The sequence below is a fragment of the Acanthochromis polyacanthus genome, chromosome 20, assembly GCF_021347895.1.
Source record: "Acanthochromis polyacanthus isolate Apoly-LR-REF ecotype Palm Island chromosome 20, KAUST_Apoly_ChrSc, whole genome shotgun sequence".
Classification (NCBI taxonomy): domain Eukaryota; kingdom Metazoa; phylum Chordata; class Actinopteri; family Pomacentridae; genus Acanthochromis; species Acanthochromis polyacanthus.
The window spans coordinates 24,545,012-24,568,060 of NC_067132.1; the positions used below are offsets into that span (position 1 = coordinate 24,545,012).

Here is a 23,049-nt window from a genome sequence, read left to right on the forward strand (position 1 = left end):
AATAAAATTAAACTGAATTCATTCAAACATTCATTCAAAATATATGCTGTAAAATGAGGCTTTGTTGCTGTTTTTCATGACATTAGGTATGATTTTACATAATTCAAGTTAATGGCACGTATACTTTTAAAACTTGTTGGTAAGTTGGTTTGGAGTTTGTTCAACATCCCAGATATGTCGCCAAACACTGTTTTGTGCTCTAAACCAATCAGAGCTGTGGGTAAATTCAAAAGCCAATGACACTGATATCATTATTGATCCTGGGTTTTTCTGCCAAATACAACAACTTCTCCATCCATTTAATCCACAGTGGTACCAGGTGACCTCTGCAAACTTTAAAATGCTGTTTTCATAATGGATGGTTCCAGTGCGGGGAAATCCAGGGTGGAAAGAGTTAAACAGCACTTGGCTGACGCTGTCTAGTCATTAAATCAGTGGTTAGCATCGTCACCTCAAAGCCAACAGATTCAAACCTACAAACATCGGGTCATTTCTGTCTGCAGTTATGTGTTTTCTGTCTTTATTATATAGTAATTTTGCTCTTTTGATGACAAATACACGCTGTTATGCTACATCGGTGCGCTGAGCTGTCACTGCTCCCAGATTACTAATAATGAGCAGAGCTGCTTTGAATGCAGGACTTTCTGCTACATTTTGGTCTGAAAATCTTTCCACCCTGGAAGTTCCTGACCAAGGATCAGATGCTATCTGTCAATAAAACATGACCCATGTGGGGCATTTAATACAGAAGACACATTAGATTCAATCATTTATGAGTAGATAAAACTCAAAAATCTCAGATTCTAGCCTCTTAAAGTTGAATATTTTTCCAGTTTCCTTACTTCTCTATGACAGTAAACAGAATATCTTTCAGTTGTGGACAGAAATGAGACAATTAAAGACGTCATTTTGGACTTTGGGAAACATCGATTGACATTTTTTTCCCCCCATTTTCTGGCATTTTATACACCAGCATTTGAGAAAACCATCATCATGTTTAGTAAATCTCTACTATTGGCTCATTGCTATAAGGCTGTTATTTTTGTTGGAGTTTTTCCAATCTCACTCTGATCTGATGCATAATAGAAGATTTATTTTGTTTCTAAAGTTGCCTAAGTGTCTTCTGTCTTTAGGTTTTCCATTTGGTTTTCCAGTTATAGAGCTGGTACTAAGACTTAGCGTGGAAATAAAGCAAGCAAGCAAACAAAAAGACAGTTTCAGCCTTTAAAGGAGTTAAAGTGGTTTTCTGGTTGGTGTGGGACATCCTGCAAACCTTCCCAACATCTGCCAGAATAAGTACAAGTGGAAGCTCCCACTTCAGCCAAATAATCCAAACACACCAAAACTGAAATGTGTTATTTTGGTGTGAAAAGTGTCCCTGGGAAAAACACAACTTAGTATGTTTCAGGGAAGTTTTGTCCACTTGAAGGATGATGAGCCCTCAGTGAAGAGGTCAGGTGGTCCGGCTGAGAGTGGAAACATGGAACATGTTAGACTCCAGTAATACAGGTTTCCATAAGAAATAATAAATGAGTAGCCCCGAGTCCCCTGCAGCTGAGTGCCGGTTACTGGAGGAGGAGCAGTGGCGTATTTTCCCCTGACCTCCTTCCCTGAAACAAGCCGGCTCTGAGTCAACACCTTTCAGAACACACTGTCACCAGATTGTGTAAGAAGATAAGCCTGCGAGATGTGTGACTTTCCCATAACCCACAGCCCATAACATTTACATTTTTTTGGACAGTTTCATTTCGATATTAGTGGCTCTTGAAAGCTTGTTTTGGGTTCTCAGCGTGCTGCAGTTAAAACCACGCAGGAAGTCACAGGCGCTGACAAACCGACACGCTGTAAAAAGTGACGAGTTTCACACGTGTGAGCTGCACCTCATTCATTGTTATTATTTATTATTTTAAATAATATAAAGTAAGTTATATTTTTGAATTTTTAAATCTTACTTTGTTGCATTTAAAAAAAATAAAACAAGGATTTAAATCCGAAAATAACTGGATTTAGCTAATTTCAAGTTTTACAATTAAAATTATTTTTTACCGACTTTATAGGGACTTACTTAGTAGGGGATACATGGGGATTGTAAGACATAATTTAAGTTATATATTTATATTAAATGTATATTTGATTCATAAGAGTATTGCATTTTTCAACTTTTTTTGGTTTTATGTTTTAATTATATGACTATTAGTGTATTTATTATCTTATTTACATTAATAATAATAATAATAATTTAAGTATGCATATGTGTAATTAAATACATTTTAAATTATATGTGATTATTTGGCTTCTGCTGCTTTATTGTCTGGATGAATATATGTGAATATAAAGTTAAATATTTTATATGTATAAATAAAAATAAATTCTTTAATTTTATTTAATTAGATTTTTGTACAATTTCATATTTATTTAATTTATAAATATTTATAAATAAATATTTATATTTATGTGTATTACAATTATGTTTATATATATATATATATATATATATAATTTTAACATAAATATGTGTGTACACATAATTTTATACATATGCATTTTATTTTGTTTTTTGATCACATGAATATTTATTTTTTAATTTATAATTAATTTATTTTATGTTACTGTTAAAAGGTGAGCTGCATTTATATTCTAAAAAATAAACAAATATATTCATCAAATATAATAAACAACATCTAATACATAAAACATATTGACATTTTTAAAATAAATTTTACGTATTTATTTAATTTAATGAATATTTATGTATGTATTTCCCTATACATAGCAGTCAATGCCTCTTCTTTCCTTTTGTTATGATTATATCCATATGTATACATTCATTTTATTAAGAGCATGAGTTGAAATCTGTCTTAGAGGAAATGCTGAAGCCCACACAAACATCGCCCACCTGTTCACCTTGAGCTTGGTGGTGTCATTTTTTGCAGTGCTCATTTTTCTCTTAGTCATCTCTTCGTCCCATAAACTGTCAGCTTATTACCGCTCAGGCTGTTGATCAACTCATTGTACTTTCCTTTCCTTCAACAAACCCCGTCAGCGGCTGCGGCCTCACAGGCAGCTCGGCCCCCCGGAGGGAATCCCGGCCGCTGATTGGTCAGTTCAAGTTTTATGACGTCACGGGGGAGCCTCGGTAAAAAGTGAGCATCGGAGGAGTCAGAGCTTCATTCACAGCCTCAGTGGATGTGTACACACCGAGCAGTCCTCCACAGCTACAGCATGGTGAGTCTGCATGTGGGGTTTAGCTGTTTTACAACTTTTAAAAGTGATAGATTCATGTTAGGTTTGGGGACAGTCTGAGATTCTACTGAAATTACACAAATTAGCTTGATTTGTGGACATTTGGCTGCATATTCTGATGAAATACTGAGCTGGATTCACAAAACCAAGAAGAACAAGACTCATTTTATTTTATTTTATCTATTAAAACTAGTATTTGTGCTTATTTTTAGTTTTATTTAAATTTTTGTTTTATTTTATGTTTCATTTATTTTTACTTTGTAAGTGTTTTTAGTTTGTTACATTTTTTTAAATTCTATTTTCCATTATTTTGTATTTATTTGAGTTCTTTTAGTTTTATTTTTGTTTGTTTTGTATTATTTGTTTGATTTATTTTTTGATTTTTTCTTTCCTTTAATTTGAATTGTTTTCATTTAAAAAAAAATTATTGGCTTTGTTTTATTTTATGTTTTATTTATTTTTGACTGTTTTCTTAGTTTTATTTTATGTTCCATTTAGTTTGTGATTTTTTGTTTTATTTTCTATCATGTTTTATTTATTTGAATTCTTTTAGTTTTATTTTATTTTTGTATGTTTTGTATTATTTTATGTTTTATTTTATTTTATATTTTATTTATTTATTTAGGTAAATTTTGTTTTTTTTCATTTTCTGTTTTCTTTACTTCTGTGAGTTTTTTTTGTTTTATTTTCCATCAGATTTCACTTATTCATTTCTGTTCTTCATTTTATTTTTTCATGTTTTATTTATTTGTGTGAGTTTTTGATGTATTTTATATTTTATTTATGTGTGCGAGTTTTTGTTTGATTTTATTTTGGTTTTATTCATTTATTTGAGTTTTTAGTTTGATTTTATTTTGATATTTTTTGTTTATTTTATTCTATTTATTTGTTGAAGACAGGCTATTTGAGAACCCCGTACTGTGCAGCTGGAGCTTTTGTGACCATATGACTGTGTGGAAATAATTCACACCTTTCTATGAATTTGAGTCAGCTGTCACATCGCGTCATTTCATGCAAACTAACCCCACTCCGAAAGAAGCCAAACAAAAAACACCCCCGTAATGTACCATGAGATAATTTCGGAGCTGCGACAACTCACTGTTTTCATCATGTTTGACTCAATTATTATTATTATTATATCACTTGATTAATCATTTAGCGCAAAAAACACACCACAAAATCATGATCAAAACTCCTGTACAGCATTTAATTGAAGTAAAAACACACCTTAACCAGCAAATCTGACATTTTTTATTATTTTATGATCAAATTTGCAGTTGATTTATTATCTGTGAATAGATTATTCAACTCAGACTTCTTCACTGGCTTGATTATAGTATAATATTTGTCATTTCACAAGCATTTTATATATTTTTTTTATCTATTGTGGAGTTTTACGGTGTGATCTAATTACATATCACTGTGGTTGTTTATTGTGTGCCACTTACTGTAGGTCAAATTGCCCCTTGGGGCTAATAAAGATTACTTTAACTTCTAATGTATGCTTTGTTTGATACTTATAGAAGGGAAATGACTTTGGATGAGGGGGAAGAGATAAAATCTGAGGATGTTGTGGTTTGTGGTTGGCACCTTTAACCCTTAAACCACGGCAGGCTGGCAGGAAGAGGCTTTAACATATAAAATGTATGTTCTCCTTTGTGTTTTCACAGTCTCTGCATGAAAACCCAATGGACAGGCCGAGCAGAAAACCTGACAACAAACCAGCCCACAGACTGTATCCATCACTGCCAAACACAGACAGGTGAGACGGCATATCTGTTGCTTTTTGTAATAAAATAAAACCGGCATTAGAGTCAGTTTTCAGGAGTCTGAGGCCCTCATGCTTATCATTTCTTTCCAGGTATGAATTTTGTTTGCCTGTTCGCTCCGCTGGAGACAATCCCCAATCAGAGCTTCACCCTGAGAGTCTGCCAGAAGACACGCAGGTAATTCTGATAGACTCATGATGCCATCGTCTGATTCCTCTAACCGCGAGGAAATGCGCTGTTGTCTGCGTTACTAGAAACGGTGCACAGCAAAACTTCCAGAAATGTACAACAGGAAGTCTGTGGATGGAGTCGCATTGCATAATTGCCTATTAAGTCATGGGCATTTTGGCTGCTGTTGGATATTCTGCATGCCACATTTAAGAGCTTCCTCTTTTCTTTTCTTTTTTCTCATGTGCTTCAGCTGGAGAGTTCGAATCCCAGCAGTGATGTCAGGATGAAAGCACAGATTCTTCTCTTGGAGGAGCAAAGAAAAGAAGTGAGTGTATTCCAGACATGAGATTTGCAGTCACAGAAAAATCTAAATCACATCCATGTACTCATAACATGCTTTCTGTTTGCTCAGCTGCTTTGTATTAATGAGAGATGGGCTAAAGAGTACAGGACAATGGTGCGGTATTACAAAGAAAAGGTGAGAATTTGATTTTTGTTATTTTATTATGAAGCTCTTGCCAGTTATCATTTTTACTTTCTTCATATTAACGTTGTTTGCACTGCTTCCCAGGTTCAAAGTTTAACAGCACTGCAGCAGCACGAACACCTTGAACATTATGAAGAAGGAGAAAAACACGTCACATTATATAAAAAAATCCAATTCAAGACTTTAAAAGACAAACAGAACACTCAGGTAAAAGCTCCGAGCACACGTTAAAGCATTTCCATTGATTTGCTCATGTGATTTTTCTGGGTTAACGGTTGGCTTCCTCCTGGGAATTTTTCCACAGACAGGAGAAGTCGAGTTCCTCCGAGCAGAAAAGGAAGCTGAAGAGCTGCGAGTGCAGAACAACACTTTGACCCGCAGAGGGCAGCATCAGCACGAAGAGATCAAACGGCTCAACAAGGTGAGGAGTCACATCGGCTTCATGTTGGAGCGTATTCTAACCGCCCTGCAGTAACAGCAGTGTTCTAACAGCCGCTTTGATGTGTCTGTTCAGGCCTTACAGGAGGCTCTGCAGAGCTCTCAGCCTCTCGACTGCAGCACTGAAACGCTGCAAGACATCTGGAAACATCAGGTGAGTTTAGGTCGTCATCAGTCGTTTGCTTTCTAGGCAAGAGTCAGATGAGGAAGGAGAATTTTCTGACAGCTGAAGCTACATTTAGGCTGTTTTAGTAGTGAAACAATACTTATTTAACCATCATTTAAAAGGAAACTACATCTACATTTTAGCAATGTTGAACTAAAAATGGCAAAATATTGAATATTTATTTGGTGTTTTGACATATTTTACGAAACATGCAAATAAAATTACAGAGATAAACTCTTCCTAAGTTACTTTTAAAGCAAGTCTCATGGGTTTTCTTCTGAAATACGTCTGAACAGCGAAAAAATTCAAAATGAAGAAAAACAGCATCCCTAACATGCTATATATGAAGTATTAAACTGCATATTATCGGCAGATATTAAAAGGAATTATGCTATTAATGCTTTGTTCAAAATTAACGGTGCACATGTATTAATATGAATAAGGAAAGAACAAGAAAGTACAAAAAAAATCCACTTAAAAATGACAGTAAATGTGTATTTTCTGTTAAAAATTCCTTTTGACAATGTACAAACAGCAACATCAACAACAAAAATAAAAGGAAAGACAGAAAATGTCAAGATCCTGAGCTCTGGATTGTCTCTCGTGTATTTTTATGCTTTTATTTGTACAGTCAGACCATTTCTAAGCTAAACTAATCAGCTACTTTGACACAGGAGCGGTGCCAGTGTTTTCTGAGCTAAAAGGTAAATATACGTAGTTTTATGCAGTTGTGTTCTCATGTTATTCTTTCTTCCATGCTCAGGCTGAAGTCTACAAGGAAGACTTTCTGAAGGAGCGTAAGGACAGAGAGAGGCTGAAGGACAAGTATCTGGAACTGGAGAAGAAGTATAGAAAAGTTCACAGCGAGCTGCACGTCCTCAAGTCTCAGGTACTTACTGAAGTGTTTGTGCTTCCAAATGTCCCACGTTTGACACCGTAAATATAGAATTCATACGAGAAGATCTTAACATGGCCTGTTCTTCCAGGTGACTCGGACTCAGCAGCCTCAGCCTCTTCAGTGCGCCTGCACGAACCGAGTCAAATGTGCAAACTACGAGGTTCGACCGGTGAAGCAGCACCACATCCAGCTACAGAGGCGATACACTCTGGATAACAAATAGGGAAACTCCTGAGCTGTTGTGTGGTAATGTTTCAGTGCACTTTATAGAAGTATCCCCTGGAGTTTATCATGAGCAGAGTGACAGTTTACCAGTTTATTAAGCAGGAGAAACTCAAAGAAGTGAGCTCGGTTCTGCTGTTGGTTGAGCTTCAGGTAGTTTTCTCCACCTATTTGAGTCCACTTGGTGACTTATATGGAAGAAGCAAAGAGAAAAGTAAAGCTGGACGCTTCCCAAGAGGAGAAAAGCAGCAAAGCGAGCAAACATTTCTATGTAGACGTCCTTTTGTGACACAGATCTTTGGGGAAAGACCATTTACTGCACCGCCCAAACACTATTGACACTGATAATATTGATTAAAAGTGCAAAAAGAATGTAATCACAGTCTGTCTGCTACAAAGGGAAGCCCAGAGGAAGAAGAACCGAGCCCAGTATCACATGTGAGATGAATGTTCAAAGAAGGGCCACCATTTTTCTGGCTTATTACACACTATATTACCTCACGCTCTCTGGGCAGGAAGACGTAGAAACATGTTGCTCAGGATCTCTGAAAGTATCATTTCATTTGTACCAGAGACAGAAATCAAGTATGAAGGAACCTCCATTGTGTACAGTGTATTTATATACATGTTTGAATGTATTGTTGACACATATTTTCTGTTTCTTGTTAATTTATCATTAAAATAAACTAAATGAGTGAGTTTTGCTTTGACATTTTGGTCATGATCGTGTCCATGGTTAATGATTCACACTGATCCGTCCTTCAGCTGAATATAGTGACACCAGAGCATTCTTTTTTGAAAATGTCCAAAAACACTAAAGTCCAACATGCTGAAACACACACTATATTGCATGTATATATTCATGCAACCTTAACAGGAAAACCTTCATACATATTATACATTAAACTGGTGCTTTATAGATCACAGTTTATCAAAGAGAGCATCAATCCAAAGTCATGACTGGATAGATGAGCTTTTTAGGAAAGCCAGAAAACACTGAATATAAATAATTCTGATAAAGATGACCAGATTTGATGATAAAAGAGGAGAAAATGAACAAGATCAAGAAACAATGTGAGGTTTTGTTGATGGCTACACTGATAATTTTGTACCAAAAGATGGTAAACAGAGCCGACGTGCGGCAGACATTTAATCTTTAATCCCTTTAAATGCCGACAGTTACTTCCTATGGAAGCAAACTGGAAAACTCCATTCTCAGACCTTATTTATATGAATAAAACGGGTGTATTTTCACATCATATTGTGTCCTGGATATCTTCAAACAGGCAGCTGATAAATACCACTTTAATGTCTTTAAGGCAAACGTAGCCATCAGATGAAAGACAAGCCACAGTGCAATTAAACCAGAGCAGTTAGCTTCATTATAGCTACTTTCCTTTAAATATTGTTGAGTGTTTTTCCTCAGGCTTCCCTTTGATGCACTGGAAACATTTCTTGGTGTTGTTGGAGTAAAACTGGTGATTATCTGCATATGAAGTCTGCTGTGAATAAACTGAATCTCATTATTTTTACTTCAGAATACATTGGTACCTTGGCTGTGGCCCTTTAGTAAAAAAAAAAATGCGGGAAATGCTTTAAAATTGTATGTAAAATTGAAAATTAATCATCTAATGCCCTTCATAGCCACACTGATACCACCAGTAGGCTGTCCAATGATAGTAACAGAGTTTGAATCTCCATTATTATTAACATTACCTCACTGAGGACTGACTCTCTGATCCATTTACATGCCAACCTCCTGTACACATTAAGAAAACTGGAGGAAGTCACCTAGTTTGAGTAGAAAGATAACTTAACACCAATATCACTGGATGCTGAAGAAGCTGTGAGAAATGTCAGAGCTCTAGTGACCTCTACTGGTGATCAGCAGGAACAGCAACAAATACCATAGCAACACAGACCCAATGCCCTGAAATAAAGAGTGTGTAGTTAACAGATGCAACTAAACTACAGAGGAAAAGATAAACCAGCACATTTAATCTAGCTGCTGTAAGGAGAATTTGCAGGATATCAACAGTGTAAAAGAGGGAACGTATTGGTGCGTCCTGCAGTATACAGTTTATGAATGACTAAATATAATTATGTATATCGAGTAGTTAAAAACACAACATGAAATAGGTTTAAACCTGCTAAGTCGTAATCTCCAAAAGGTACCTCAGGAATCACAGAAATACAGAATAAAATTCATACCAGAAGGTTCCTTGTGTGGAGAACAGAACAACTTTTCACTTAACTGACTGCAGTTTGGATTGCATTTTCTAACTGTTTCCACCCCATATGCATAGCTTTGTTTCTGCACTCTGACTTTTATTTAATCATTTTTCCAGTTCAATAAAAATCTAAGAAACAGAGCAGACACATAGGATCAGGCATCTGTTAAAATGTACAAGTTTTAAATGATAACTGCTCAAAACATTAAAACAGATGAGTCTAAAGTTGTAAAAAAAAAAAGTTTCACATTTTGGCACCATAAAACTGCTGAAAAATGTCAGAAATAAAACTCGCACACAGTATACTTGTTTTGTTTTTGTGCCTTTGTGTACCAACTATTATATGAAATTTAGCTGAAACTTGCAGATTTTATACATTTTTTTTTTGTTGTAATTTCCGGGTCTCGTTTTCCTGGTCCAGTTAAGATGTTCTTGTATATTTTTTTAGCACATCCTGGCTTTAGTTTTATTTAATCGCCTCACAGCTCATCATTATAGGTTTCCATTTTAATGCATATCTAAGCATGTGTACATTTCAAACTTCCTCCACTGATGCTGTATCCTGTTCAAGCAGAAAATAAACTCAAACATGCAGAAGGATGCAATGTTCCCTGGGTTTGCAAATTTTTTTTTTTTTTAGTCAGCTAACCGCACTAAACACAGTGATGCTGGTGGGAATCTCATGAGTTTTGCAACCGCAGAAAACCAAAGTGAAACTTGCGGGTTCTGTTTATCCGAACGTGAGAAAAACCTTGTTAAACTTCCCGTTCACATTTGCAACAACAAAAACCCCAGACTTGGAACACAGCCTTGATGTTCATTCTGCATGTGCCATTTTAGGCACTACTTAAAAAATATATCATTGTTTATTCAGTGTTTCAGTTTTTGCAGCCTTGGATGCATCCGGGTTCCATCAGCTCCAGACTTTAAAAGGCTAAAGGTAGCTGCTCAACTAAAGTGGGAAATCTGTGGTTGTGCTGAAGGACAAGCGTTAGCTCAGAGCTATCTGTAGCAGCAGAACAGAAAGGATTGAAAAAGAGAGCAATGATAATAGGTAGAAAGTTGGAGAAACTGGCTTTGAGATGTGCAGGAAATTCTATGCATAAGAAGTTACAGTGATGGTTACAATGGGAAGCTGCATGTAAACAATTAGACAAAGTTGTGCCAGGCTTTAACATACTGCAGGTAGAACTTTTCAAGTTTCAATCTCCGATGGTCATTTTTTTTGGTCAGTAGTTGCTATGCAGACCTACATGACAACTCAAATACAGTATCGCAAGTTTTTTTTTTTAAAGCTACCTTCAGTGGATTAAAAATCTGGGACACCTGATTAGAATTAAAATTACACAAGAAAAGTATACATTACACTCGTATGGTAAAAGTTTTGGGTCTTGATTCAGCAAGAATCGGGCCAAGCAGCAGCCTGAAAAGATAGACTGTATATAAGGATGGACGTAGCATCTGGCTCCAAAAATGAAGCCCACCCGGAAGTGTGAAAAACTTGCAATATCACGCCGTCCACTAGGGTTGGCTCCAAAAAGCTTTTGCTCCATAGACCCCAATTCATCACCACAAAAAATAAAATTTGATAGACTGATTTTCTACAGCTCAGGATTTTTTTCCCATTAGTTTTCATGGTCAAAATGAGAGATCAGGTGGCCGATCTTAAAATAAATCAATACTGAATTTAAAAAAAAACGTTAAAGTTGGCGGAGCCAGGGGGCGTGGCTGTACTTGACAGACAGTCTTGTCTGGAATGATTGGCAGATCCTTTAGGGCGAGGCTTTCAGCAGTCTGGCTTCAGTCTGGCCCGCCCATAGACTGGTCCTGCCCTGAGTTGCTCTCCGGTCCAGTCTGTTTGATGACGCTTTTTACGTCACTGGCTCCAAAAAATCCAAAATGTCGACCAGGAAGTAGCAAAATCCGGGCATCATTTTCTCGGCGTTGAAACCAACGGGTGAAGTCACGGTTAGTTCACGCCTGCCTGAAAATAGAAACCAACGTGGAGTTTCCCTAAACTGCAGTTCCTCACATGACCACTCGAGGCTGGTTTCAAAAGTGAGTCGATCCCCATAGACCATGCATGGGACGGTTGAAGGTGCTATTTAGGAAACCTATGGATAACAACACAAAGGGTTAATGTCTTGGTCAAATGAGGATCTAATGATTGCAGTAAAGGAAAAGTTTGTTCTTAAAGGTATTCTCATAAACTCATACATTCTTTTACTTTTTTTATGGATCCTCCTTTTCAACAAACCAACAACATCACTGAAATTTGCCTCGTTAGTACCTGCACTGTGTCCAAACCATACATCCTCAGCCAAAGATACAATTAATTACCCGCTGCTTGGAACAAGTTCAGTCAAGTTTTAAAACACAACTCAGGGCTGCAACTGATTTACAGGAAATAAGCTGTTTGACAAGAGCCAGAGAGGCAGTTTGATGGCTTCCTTCACCTCTTCGTGAGACTCCGAAAAACCACAAAGGCCTCGCAGATGCACGAGATGTTCAAACGCTCATCCACCTGCTGCTTTGCACCCTTTGCCCAACTGGAACGTCTTTGCTGGTTTTAAAAAGCGAATCCAGAAGAGAAATGTGCAAAAAAATCGATTCATTAGCAGGTCATATCAATTTGGAGATGTTCTACTTCCTGTTGTATTCTATCACATACACTGTAGGAGGACAGGAAATGAGAGCAGGAGGAGGAGGTTTCACACAACAGACAGATTCAGAACAATCTCAGCCAAACATAACATAAAACAAAGTATAAATAAGTGCTTCTACTGCTGTGTCAGGTCACAAGTAGGTTCAGCAGGAAGCCCAAGCCTCACAGACTCCTCCATATTCTCCGTTACCTTAACGACTCTCAAACATGTGCAGACTTACAGATTGGATTTTAGAAGATTTTTATTGGCACAGTTATAGCAGCAATGTGTTCTTGTTTATCGTCAACAACGATTCCATTACACGTTGTTTCTATCTGCCAAGTAAAAGCCCTCTCAGGTAAAAGCAAACCTTGAAATAGCACAAATGTAATTGACAAAAAATGTGACATATGACACCTGGAGCTCAGTTGAAGTGATTGTCAGTACAATTGCATAAAGTGCATATGCACGCTAACACAAAGAAAGTGAAACTGAGTATATTTTCTGAAAATCACCGCTATCGGCTTTGTTGCTGCTACATTCTCAGTGGTTTACTCTGAAAGATACTGTTTATAAATAGCAATGTATGATAATGATTATGCTTCAGGGCCTTAAGGTGAGGACAACTTTCAAAATAAAATATATATTACAATGCTTCTAAATGGTAACGCAGCTGTACCCAGTGCTCAGTGTCGTAGCATGTTGTTACAATGCAAATGGTGATGCTGCAGGGGGAAAAGTAATATACGGAAATACTGTACGTCTCTGCCTTTTTACAGATAAATATGTTAAATACATTCTGTGGAAGGATCTTCAAAAGCACGGCATTAACAGCCACCGAGCGGATTTTTAAAAAGACAGATTCTGGCCAGTATTGTGCACCAGTTCTGACTCTGTAGCAGGAATATTAGAACATCCGCTTGTCAGAGGACCGGTCCAAGAACTCCCCACTGTCTCAGTAGAAAGCGGGGTTCGTGTGCTCGATGACGCAGCGCCGGCAGTGGCGCCTGACGAAGCGCAGGGCCTCCGGCGACACCTCGCAGTCCTGCACGTTGAGAAGCTGCAGCTCGCAGCAGTTGGCCGCCAGAGCTTTGAGTCCTCGGCCCGTCACGCTCTCGCAGGCTCTGAGGCTGACTCGCCGCAGGCCTTGGCAGTACATGGCCAGCTGCTCCAGCCCGCTGTCCGACACCAGCGGGCATTTACCCACGTCCAGGGACTTGAGTTTGGGGCAGCTCCTGGCCAAGTGGCTCAGGCCATGATCCGTGAGGCCCTCGCAACCCCTCGCGTTCAAGTAGCGCAGTCTCGGGCAGTAGCGGGCCACGTAGCGCATCCCGACATCGGTGATGCGGGTGCAGTGGGCCACGCTCAGGTAGCGCAGGCAGCCCTCCAGGCGGGCCACTTCGCGCAGGCCGAAATCCCCCACCAGGCGGCAGTCACTGAGGCTAAGCTCCCGTATTGAAGGGCAGTGGAGGGCCAAGTGGCGCAACGCTTCGTCCGTTAGTCTGGTGCAGCGGCGCAAGTACAGATGCGTGAGGCGGGGGCAGTGGGAGGCGATAGTTCGCAAACCCTCATCCTCGAGGGAAAAGCAGTCGGTCATGTCCAGGTAGTGGATGGAGATCTGCTGGCCATGCAGGGGGGACAGCTGGAGGGACGCCTCCTGGGTAAGACTGATGCACGTCACTTTGGAGCAGCCTGGAAGGAGACAAAGCAGGAATTAGAGATTTCTCACTCCTGCAGCAAAAAGAAAAGGTCTTAATCAGCTCTCACACGCCTATATGAGTTTTTAATCCTTACTGGCTTTGAAGAAACACCTTCATGATGCAATATCAGGGTAAGAAACATGAATCTTGTTCCTTATGCTGTTTAAAAGGGATTTCTTAAAGGACAACTGAAGCTAACAGGTGCATTCAGGTATCTCATTTATTCGGAAATAGCAAGAAAAACAGGGAATTTGACACTAGTAACACCATAACCACTTCATTTGTCTAATTAGACTATCTTCAGACACATTTTGGAAGATATTTAAATCAGCCATCCATTCTCTATACACTACTTTTATCCTCACTAGGGTCATGGGGGGTGCTGGAGCCTATTCCAACTGACTCAGGCGAAGGCAGAGGACACCCTGGACAGGTCGCCAGTCTGTTGCAGGGCTACATATACAGAAAAACAATCACACTCACATTCACACCTACGGACAATTTAGAGTAATCAATTAATCTCAGCATATTTTTGGACTGTGGGAGGAAGCCGGAGTACCCGGAGAAAACCCACACATGCACAGGGAGAACATGCAAACTCCATGCAGAAAGATCCCAGGCCCAAGCCAGGATTTGAACCAGGGATCTTCTTGCTGCAAGGCAAAAGTGCTAACCACTGGTCCACTGTGCAGCCTTGATCTGGAAGTTGTAATGTGTAAATCATAAACTGAGGCATAATGTTGCTGAAATTGAACTCATTTTTCTTAAGAAATTTCAGGTTGTTCATGAGGTTTTCTAAAAGACAGCTCCTTAAATGTAAACATTTTCAGAACGCACTTTTTTGCACTAAAACAAAGGAAACATTGGGGTTGTTGTTTATAAGTTATTATGCTCTGATTTTACTGGTCTGGTCCACTTGAGATCAAATTGGGCTGAATGTGGCCCCTGAACTAAAATGAGTTGGACACCCCTGCTCTAAAAGCTTATGTTTGGCCACTTGAGGGCGCCACAGTAAAACCTGCTGCCACTAGAGCAGCATGAAAATGTCTCAGTGCACACAACTCCAAGGAAAACACAATTGCGGTAACTTTTTAGGCAAATAATCAAAGCTTGCTGCCCTTAACAGTCAAAATAAACTTGATTTCATTAGTTTATTTCTTTCAAATGAAAACCCACAATTTTTTTAAAAGGCTATTTTAACAACAAAGAGCTGGCTTCCTGATGCTAACGGCGCAGACACTGGTCTGCCACCAGACTCCAGTCCAAGTCAGTGTTATTTGTGTCACTTCCTTAATGAAAGCAGCAGACCGCTCCTCTTACTCATGTTGAGGTAAGTTCTGCTTTCAGCTAAAGAAAGCCTTTCTTCTCCCACATGGGAGCTTAAGGTTGGCAGAGCTTCTCCTGCTCCTCTAATGATTTTACCAGAAATAACTGAAAAGGAGCGAGAAGGAATTCTTTGAGGTAAATCCGCACATGTGTGATGTAAGGTAGCCTCTTAATAAAACTGAGCGAGTCTACTCAAAGCTTATAATATAGAATGTGGTGTTTGTTCTACCCGAGAGGTTCAGGTGCTCCAGGTTGGGGCAGCGGGAGACCACCTCGAACACAGCCTCATTGGAGATGTTATAACAGCCGGCGACCTCCAGGCGTCGCAGCTCGGGGCAACACTGAGCCACCACGTGCAGCCCCCGGTCGGTGAGCCTCTTGCAGCCGTTGACCATCACTGTCTCCAGGGTCAGGCACACGTTCGGGGTGTCCTGGCACAGCCGGTGGGTGAGCACCCTGATGGCCCGGTCGGCGTGAAGCAGCTCCCCCGTTAGCCGGACGGTGCCCCACAGCCTCGGGTCCCACGCAACGTTGTACCAGCGGCGGCACACCCGAGCGCAGCGGCACAGCTGGTTGGTGGGGAGGTGGGAGAAGATCTGCAGCAGGGCGTGGTCGGGGAGGAGGTCGATGGGTGCCAGGTGGTGGGCCTTCTGTCTGGAGCGGGTGTGAGTGCCGGGCTGAGGGTGGATGACGGCCACCGTCTCGGCGGGGGCAGAAGACGAGGATGAAGAGTTGGTCTCATGGCCGTTGCTGGAGAGGGCGGGTGAGGAGAGAGAGGAGGACTTTGAGGGGAGGATCAGACCTGGGCTGGGGGTGCTCAGCGTCCTCGTACTGGAGTCTAATCCTGAAGAAAGAAAAGTAGGACAAGATAAGATAAATCTATTTTTGAAGTGTATGTTTACGACCTGGAAGCAACAAAAAACATGACATTTCCTTTGCTGAGGGAAAAGTATGCCGGTGTTATGTTGCAAAAATGATTTCCAACCTTGATAATCATCTATCATTTATCTTTCAGAAGCTCCTGAGGTCTCCAAAGCATCTTTTCATGCAGAACAGACTTTGAATGAGTTGTAGTAGAGACACTTAACTAGCTCCATTTTTGCAAAATGGCCAGAGAGCTGTTAACACAAAAATAGTATTTAGCAGATAAAATGAATACCCATTAATAAGCCCATAACTCATTTTTTGTTGACATTATTTTCAAATTAACTGTTTAGTTTACCAACATGTCGGTAAACTAAACATGTTGTAGTTTTGGAAGACAAACTGCTTCAGTGACGTTATTTCATCCTCCAAAAGTCAGCTGATTTCCGTGTGAAGGTGCTAAATTTACAACTAGCTACTGGACCGGATCAGTTGTGGTGGATTGTCATTTCAAAACAAAAGTCCAGCAATGTTTCTAGCCTCTCCAACATGAAGATTATTTTTGTCATAAACGAGGAATTCTTCTGTACTTCCTCGATAAATCAAGAAAAGGTTGATCAATAGTGACAACCATTATTAGCTGCAGCTGCTAACAGGAGATTTCTGCTGTTTGACAGGAACAAATGATGGAAGCGATGAAGAAAATCAGCTGGTTACTGTCGATACTGGTGCTCTCCTTGATTAACTTTAGTGGAATAGCCTCTGGACAAACCTGACTGTGGTTTGTGTTTGCTGGATCAACAGACGCCTGTGGTTAGCTTAGGTTAGCACAAAGACTGCTAGCCTAAGCTAGGTTAGCAGTCCTTGACCATTTAACTATAAAAAAAATCCCACTTAAAAACACTTGGTGGGCTGACCAGCATCATATAGCGGACAAAACTGGGTCTAATTTGGCTTAAATAAAGAAAAATATGTGGAATTGTGATTGTATTGTCTTCACAAATGGCCTAAGGTTTCACAAATTTACAAGTGTCTCCTAAACTCTGTGTGGGGTCTAACAAACATGCATGTAGTAGTTTTTAAGCGAATGGTTGAGAATAACCTTTTGATTCTCAGTGATAAATATGGAGGTTTTGGCTAATTAAAAGCAGATTTTAAGCAGTGATCAGGCTTTTGCTAATACTTTCTGACAACAACAAATGGTGCGAAAACCCAGACTCAGTCTATAATTGTTTACTGATCGACTGGGAATTGTGCTCAAATTTCAGCATCATCCATGACTGGATTGCACCAACATCCACCCTCGGATACACTGTTAATTTATTCCAGGAATGATTTTGCAATCAACGTTGTAATTTGACTTGTTGTACTTTCCGCAAACATGACTCACTCGCTTCTGCTTCAAGTAGGCATTTCCAACACTTCACAGAATTACTTTTGACAAGTAAAAGAAGAAAAAAAGCCCTGTATGCCTTGTTTCCATGCAAGAACAAACTAGATTTCCATTTTGAAAGGTTACCCAGTGTCGCATGTCGATTAAGTTTGTCGACTTGCAAGAGACAGATTCAAAGCCAGACTGGTTGAAAAACTGAGCGTGAACCTTACAGCATCCTGTTCCAAAAATAATATTTCGTGAAACCCATAACCTCTGTTTGTAACACATGTCTGTCTGATAACCCCCAATGACACCATCAGGGTTATTTTCCTCTCCTGAACAAAGCTCCTCCAGGGCCACAGAAGACATGATACTGGCCTGGAAGTTCTATTAATACTCACTTTTATGTGTATCATTCTTAAAGACGAACATCAAACCTGGCCTGTGCTGTTAGTGAAATGTTTTTTTATCCATCATTTTGCTGGAAAGGGTTGGGGTTAGAGTCAATAAGTGCAGAGTTCATCACGATGTCGCCACACCAGCTTTTATCATCAGTCAAGAGGAGTTTCCATGGATCTCGTTATCGTGTTTTGGGCTGTTTGGGGGGAAAAAATGTGTCACGTTTATCTGCCAGGCACTTGAGCAGCAGTCGCAGGGCCTCTTCATCAGATGAACTTTCGTGGCTTCAAAGCAGAGCAGCTGAGGAGTTTAGCGCCGGGCCTGACAATGTACGGTTATCCCTGAGTAAACACTGAGGCCCTTCTGACAGATGTGCGCTGATTGCCGCCATGTCTGAAGATGCAGCTGTGAGAAGCTGCTGGCTGGATCCCATCGCCATAGCGTGAGACGACAGAATCCCTCGTCGGGTGGGGCGTCGGATCTGATTCCAGGCGTCGACCCATCGCGCCGGTACGCTCTCCCTGATTCTATCGGTGTCCCAAACATCGCCCCTCGAATCAGTCTTGTGCAATTGTGAGGAGTTTAGGTGGACTGATACTCATCACTAAAAGCATTTCAAGAGTATGATGTCACATTACAGCTGTCCAATGTTGAGTTTCCAGACTTTATTGGCAAAAAAATGAGGTGATTAATCTTGTTGTTTGAGACAGTAACAGTTATGTGATGATAAGGACACGCTAGAAGGAATTCCTCCAGTGAGTCGTACTCGCGAAAGATTCACAACTGTTGAGGCGATTATTACAAAATGCAGTTTATCAGATTTGGACAGAAGTTTTCACTGAAGTATGTGGGCCAACTTTACTAAAAGGGAATATGCAGATTCAATTTTGGTCAAAAAGGCCCTTTAAAGCACAGTGGACACAACAGCAATTTGACGGCAAGTTTTCTAACAAACTTTTGAGGAACTGTTTCTGCTTTTCGCATTCAGAAATCTACTTGGCTCCTGGTCTGAAGGTTCCAACCCCAAAATGTTCCTGCCTTTTTTCCCCCTGTAGAGATGTACGCATACCTTTTCTGAAACCGTCAGTGCTGGATTTTCCAGACATGTTAAACACAGACATATATGATTTGTTTAGATTTTAAGTAAGCTTTGGTTGATGCTTGCGTCCGTATTAAGATTTAAAAATGTCAAGTTATTTTTGTGAGGTATTTGAGGTTTAAACATTTTTTTTTTTGCAAAGGCTGAATGTTGGAGCTACCTGATAATCTATTCATTTTTTTTGTTATCAATTCATCAACAGCAACTCTTTAAACATGTACAGAAAGTATTAACTTTTGAGGTACCAAGTTTTACCTTATGATTGTAGGAATGTAGCCACTTCCTGGTTTGTATACTTCCTAGCCCTACAAATGTGTACTCTAATGCACCTTCGGATTGAAATACAGAGCAGAGTAACGCTTGACTGGTCGAACAGAAGCCACAAGTGTACAGAATTAGTTCATACTTCAAGCAGGCCACAGTTGTTTCTGGGATCAATATTGGGACTCTGGATGAGAAACAAAATCATGGGTCCAATTTCCAAACAAGTAGAAAGACCAAATGTCTTATGTTGATGTTAATGCCATTGTTCTACAAGGCAATTAATCAACTTTGGTGAGCTATGTCACTTCCCTTCTAACTATTAAAATGTCGTCCAGAGAAGAAGGAGAATATACAACAGACAGCAGATGGGCAAAATCAAAGTCAAATGTGTGGAGCAGAGGGAGGAGAGGTTGTCCCTCAGAACAGATCATCATTCTTTGTTAGGAGGCATTTTGGATTTAGGGGGAAGTAAATGTTAATAAATAAGGAATCATATGCAAACAGTATGTGGGACTTGGGTCTGTGCTGAAAAGCAACAAGCCTGACTTGTTCACCACAAACTGCATTATAAAGACAATCTCTAATGGGAATCATTATCCCTGTCCATCAACTCAAATATCCGTTACACTGATGTTATACAGTATTAGGGATAGACAGATATTTGGCATTTTTATGATTGTCTGTATTTTGTTGGCCGATCATTGTGAGATGTGCTACTTAAGGTCTGATGCTGCCACTTCTGTTTGTAGTCACTCTGTGGTTTCAGAAGTGTCTCTCAAGCAGAGATTGCAAAAACCGAACAGGAAACACATACCAGGAAATTAGCTTCTCTCACAGTGGTTAAGTCTATGCAAATGGCTAACGCCTAAGTTAGGATTCAGCCACAGATTACCCTGAAACAAGATTACTAAACAATAAATAATGCTTTAAGATTTGGACCTTAGTGGATAATAAAAGTGACAAAACAGTGAAGGATTAAGAAAATGAAGAACAGCAGATGTAACTGTAAGAGAAACTGATCAATCTGATTGGATTCCATATAAACGGAGGATAGCATCCTGATTGAATCACTCCTATTATTAGTACTCCCATACGACCACACCATCTCTGCCTGAATTCCATCACGACTGGCAGATATTTCTTCATGGCTGAAAAGATGCCATCGTCAACTCAGCCTCTCCAAGACTGAGCTCCTTGTCATCCCAGCCAGTCCCTCTATTCAACAAGAAAACATCCAACTTGAATCAACCCAACTCAAACCCACAAAGTCGGTCAGAAACTTGGGTGTCATGATTGATGACCAGCTAACCTTCAAGGCTCACATGGCCTCTGTTGCTCCATTGTGTCAATTTGCCCTGTACAACATCAGGAAGATCAGACCCTTCCTGTCTGAAAATGGTACACACTCTTGTAATATCACCCATTGGCTACTGCAACTCCTGACTGGCAGGCCTCCCCTCATGCACTGTCAAACCTCTGCAGATGATCCAGAATGCAGCAGCATGTCTGGTTTTCAACCAGCCAAAAACATCACCCCCCTGCTCAGATTGGTTCATTGGCTTCCAGTTGCTGCCTGCATAAAATTCAAAACCACAATGAAAACAGCTCCCTCGTACCTGAACTCTCATTCAGGTCTACACTCCCTCCCGCTCACTATGCTTAGCCAACAAAATACACCTGACACATCAACCACAACAGGGCTGGTTGATAGCTAGACTCTTCTGTGGTCCCCGAGCTACTTTGATTTGCAGCATCCCTCTCAGGCTTTAAGAAAAGACTGCAGACTGCAAAAAAAATTTAAATCCTATTGCGCCTGCACTGCCTGTACATACCACAATCCTATCGCACTTGAACTTGTTTTATGGCACTTATCCAGGTTGTTTTCTCCTGAATAGACCCTTGCTTGTGTTGTATCTACTCTCGGATGTATGTCGCTTTAGATAAAAGTGTCTGCCAAGTGAATTTGTAGAATTTTATTTGCACTGGAAGTTGTAGCTTGTGGTTCTTGGATTTTAGTTCCTCACCCCAAAAGGTTCATCTTCAATTATTCTTTAAAGGCCAAGAAGTTAGTGAGGTAGTTTTAGCAGAATTCAAAATTCAAAACTGCTGATTGTACACAAGGCCTGAGTGTATTGAGCTCAGTCAGGTTTCAAAAAAGACTTAGTTGTCACTAGTATTAACATAAAGGCTACACTTAGTAGTTGACATCATTGAGCTGAATTATCAACAGGTCCAAAGAGCAGCGGGATACAGAAAGAGAAGGCTGTGGGAGCAGCTAAAGGTGACTGTATTTGGTAATTGTTTCAGTGTGTTTATGTGGAAAACAACAAAAAAAGTCACTACTTTGCAGACAGGACCACGATTACCCCGTTGTTGCCTCATTGTGTGCCAAAACTGCAGCTAAAAACAAAGCTGCGACTGTTTATGGGCTTTTGGTGCTTTTTCTTGAGTGTCTTGGGCTCTGTATTTTCAAGGTTTCATTTGGTGCACCAGTTGTAACAGTGAACAAAACCTACAAATCTAGTCTTAGTCATATAGACTGAACCGTGTTGGTTAACGGATGCTTTTGGACCAACAGTCGGCTGCTTCTGCACAGACCGTCTGCATCTGCATGACGAATGGACAGCATCCTGCCTGTCATGTGGATTTGTGTGCTAGACTGACAGCTGGGAAGCGACAGCGTCCTCATGGCCGTCTTGCAGATCTGTATTCCAGACCTTTCGGCTAGCTCAGCCTCCCGCCTTGCCTCTGATGACATCCACAGACTCATCCTCTCGGGAGCATGTCCTCCGATTCACGGCTACTTGAAAACCGCCTCCTGTGTGCCTTTAAATTCTCACTAGCATGCAAATTCAAGCGAAATGAAGCGATCCACTGTCAAAAAAATGCATCAAATATTAGAATTCTGCTTTTAGGAGGATGTTGGGTACAGCTGACCTCAGTCTGGGTTGAAGGCATCACATTCTTGTGGGTGGTCTGTCTATGATTAGTTCAGGTTTCCCTTTAATGTGTAGGATTACTTCCTTGAGGTCACCCAGCTTATTTTGGCAAACATACCTTTCCAATAATAACCCATTTTTTAGCTTAATACAAAAGATTTAATGTTTTTTTTATAGGTCTGAGGTCTTTTTAAACACTTCATCTGTTTGAATTTCACACATCTGTCCAAATATATCATGACAATAGTGCAGTTTTTTTTAATGTTTATTCAAGTACATTATGAATATTATAATTTCCCTGAGTTAATACCTAGTGTGCTATTCATTTCCACATTATGCAGCACAAAACAGGTGGAGATCAGTGCATTTGACATCTCTAAAGAGGCCAGTTTAGTTTCACAATTCAAGTTTTGCTGTTCATACTGTAGTATCACAAAATCTACACAAGTCTTGCAGGGGAAGATCAGATTTTCCACAAAGCGCTGTGCAGGCAGTCTATGCAGTCATTAGCTGAATGAGGCACTGCTATACTGTCCAATTCGGAGCTAATGCGATGGGTTGTGCATGCAACTCATCTGTCACTGGTTAAGGAGCAACTTTCAAATTGCGTAATTACATGTGTCACTGATCAGAAGAGTGCTCCAAGCCTGGAGAAGCACGGTGCTACTAATTAGACTACACCCTCCACCCCCTTCATTCGGAGACACTTTCACACAGCTGGCGGGGAAACTTAAGTGAAGTCAGCTTTACAGACGCCGGGTTTTGGAAAGTTAGCACCTGGACGACTTTAAGGAAGTCCAGGTGCTAGGTTTT

At 40.0% G+C, this 23,049-nt stretch overlaps 2 protein-coding genes across 2 annotated transcripts in view; one reads left to right on the forward strand and one right to left on the reverse strand.

The window, feature by feature from the left end:
- The first annotated feature begins 2,873 nt into the window (after window positions 1-2,873).
- On the forward strand, window positions 2,874-8,104 carry LOC110950931 (TNFAIP3-interacting protein 3-like). The gene is made up of 10 exons (XM_051940396.1): window positions 2,874-3,225; window positions 4,914-5,005; window positions 5,105-5,189; window positions 5,434-5,508; window positions 5,596-5,661; window positions 5,755-5,877; window positions 5,975-6,091; window positions 6,185-6,262; window positions 7,038-7,163; window positions 7,261-8,104. The coding sequence occupies exons 1-10, from the start codon at window positions 3,187-3,189 to the stop codon at window positions 7,393-7,395; spliced, it is 936 nt and encodes a 311-aa protein (XP_051796356.1). The 5' UTR covers window positions 2,874-3,186; the 3' UTR covers window positions 7,396-8,104.
- A 4,410-nt stretch (window positions 8,105-12,514) lies between these two features.
- Window positions 12,515-23,049, reverse strand: part of LOC110950940 (F-box/LRR-repeat protein 7) — a 30,586-nt gene continuing 20,051 nt past the window's right edge. Inside the window, exons 3-4 of the mRNA XM_022193809.2 lie at window positions 15,526-16,140; window positions 12,515-13,962 (exon numbers count right to left, since the gene is read on the reverse strand). Of these exons, the coding sequence (XP_022049501.1) occupies window positions 13,226-13,962; window positions 15,526-16,140 (1,352 nt within the window). The 3' untranslated portion in view covers window positions 12,515-13,225. The remainder of the gene's footprint in view (window positions 13,963-15,525; window positions 16,141-23,049) is intronic.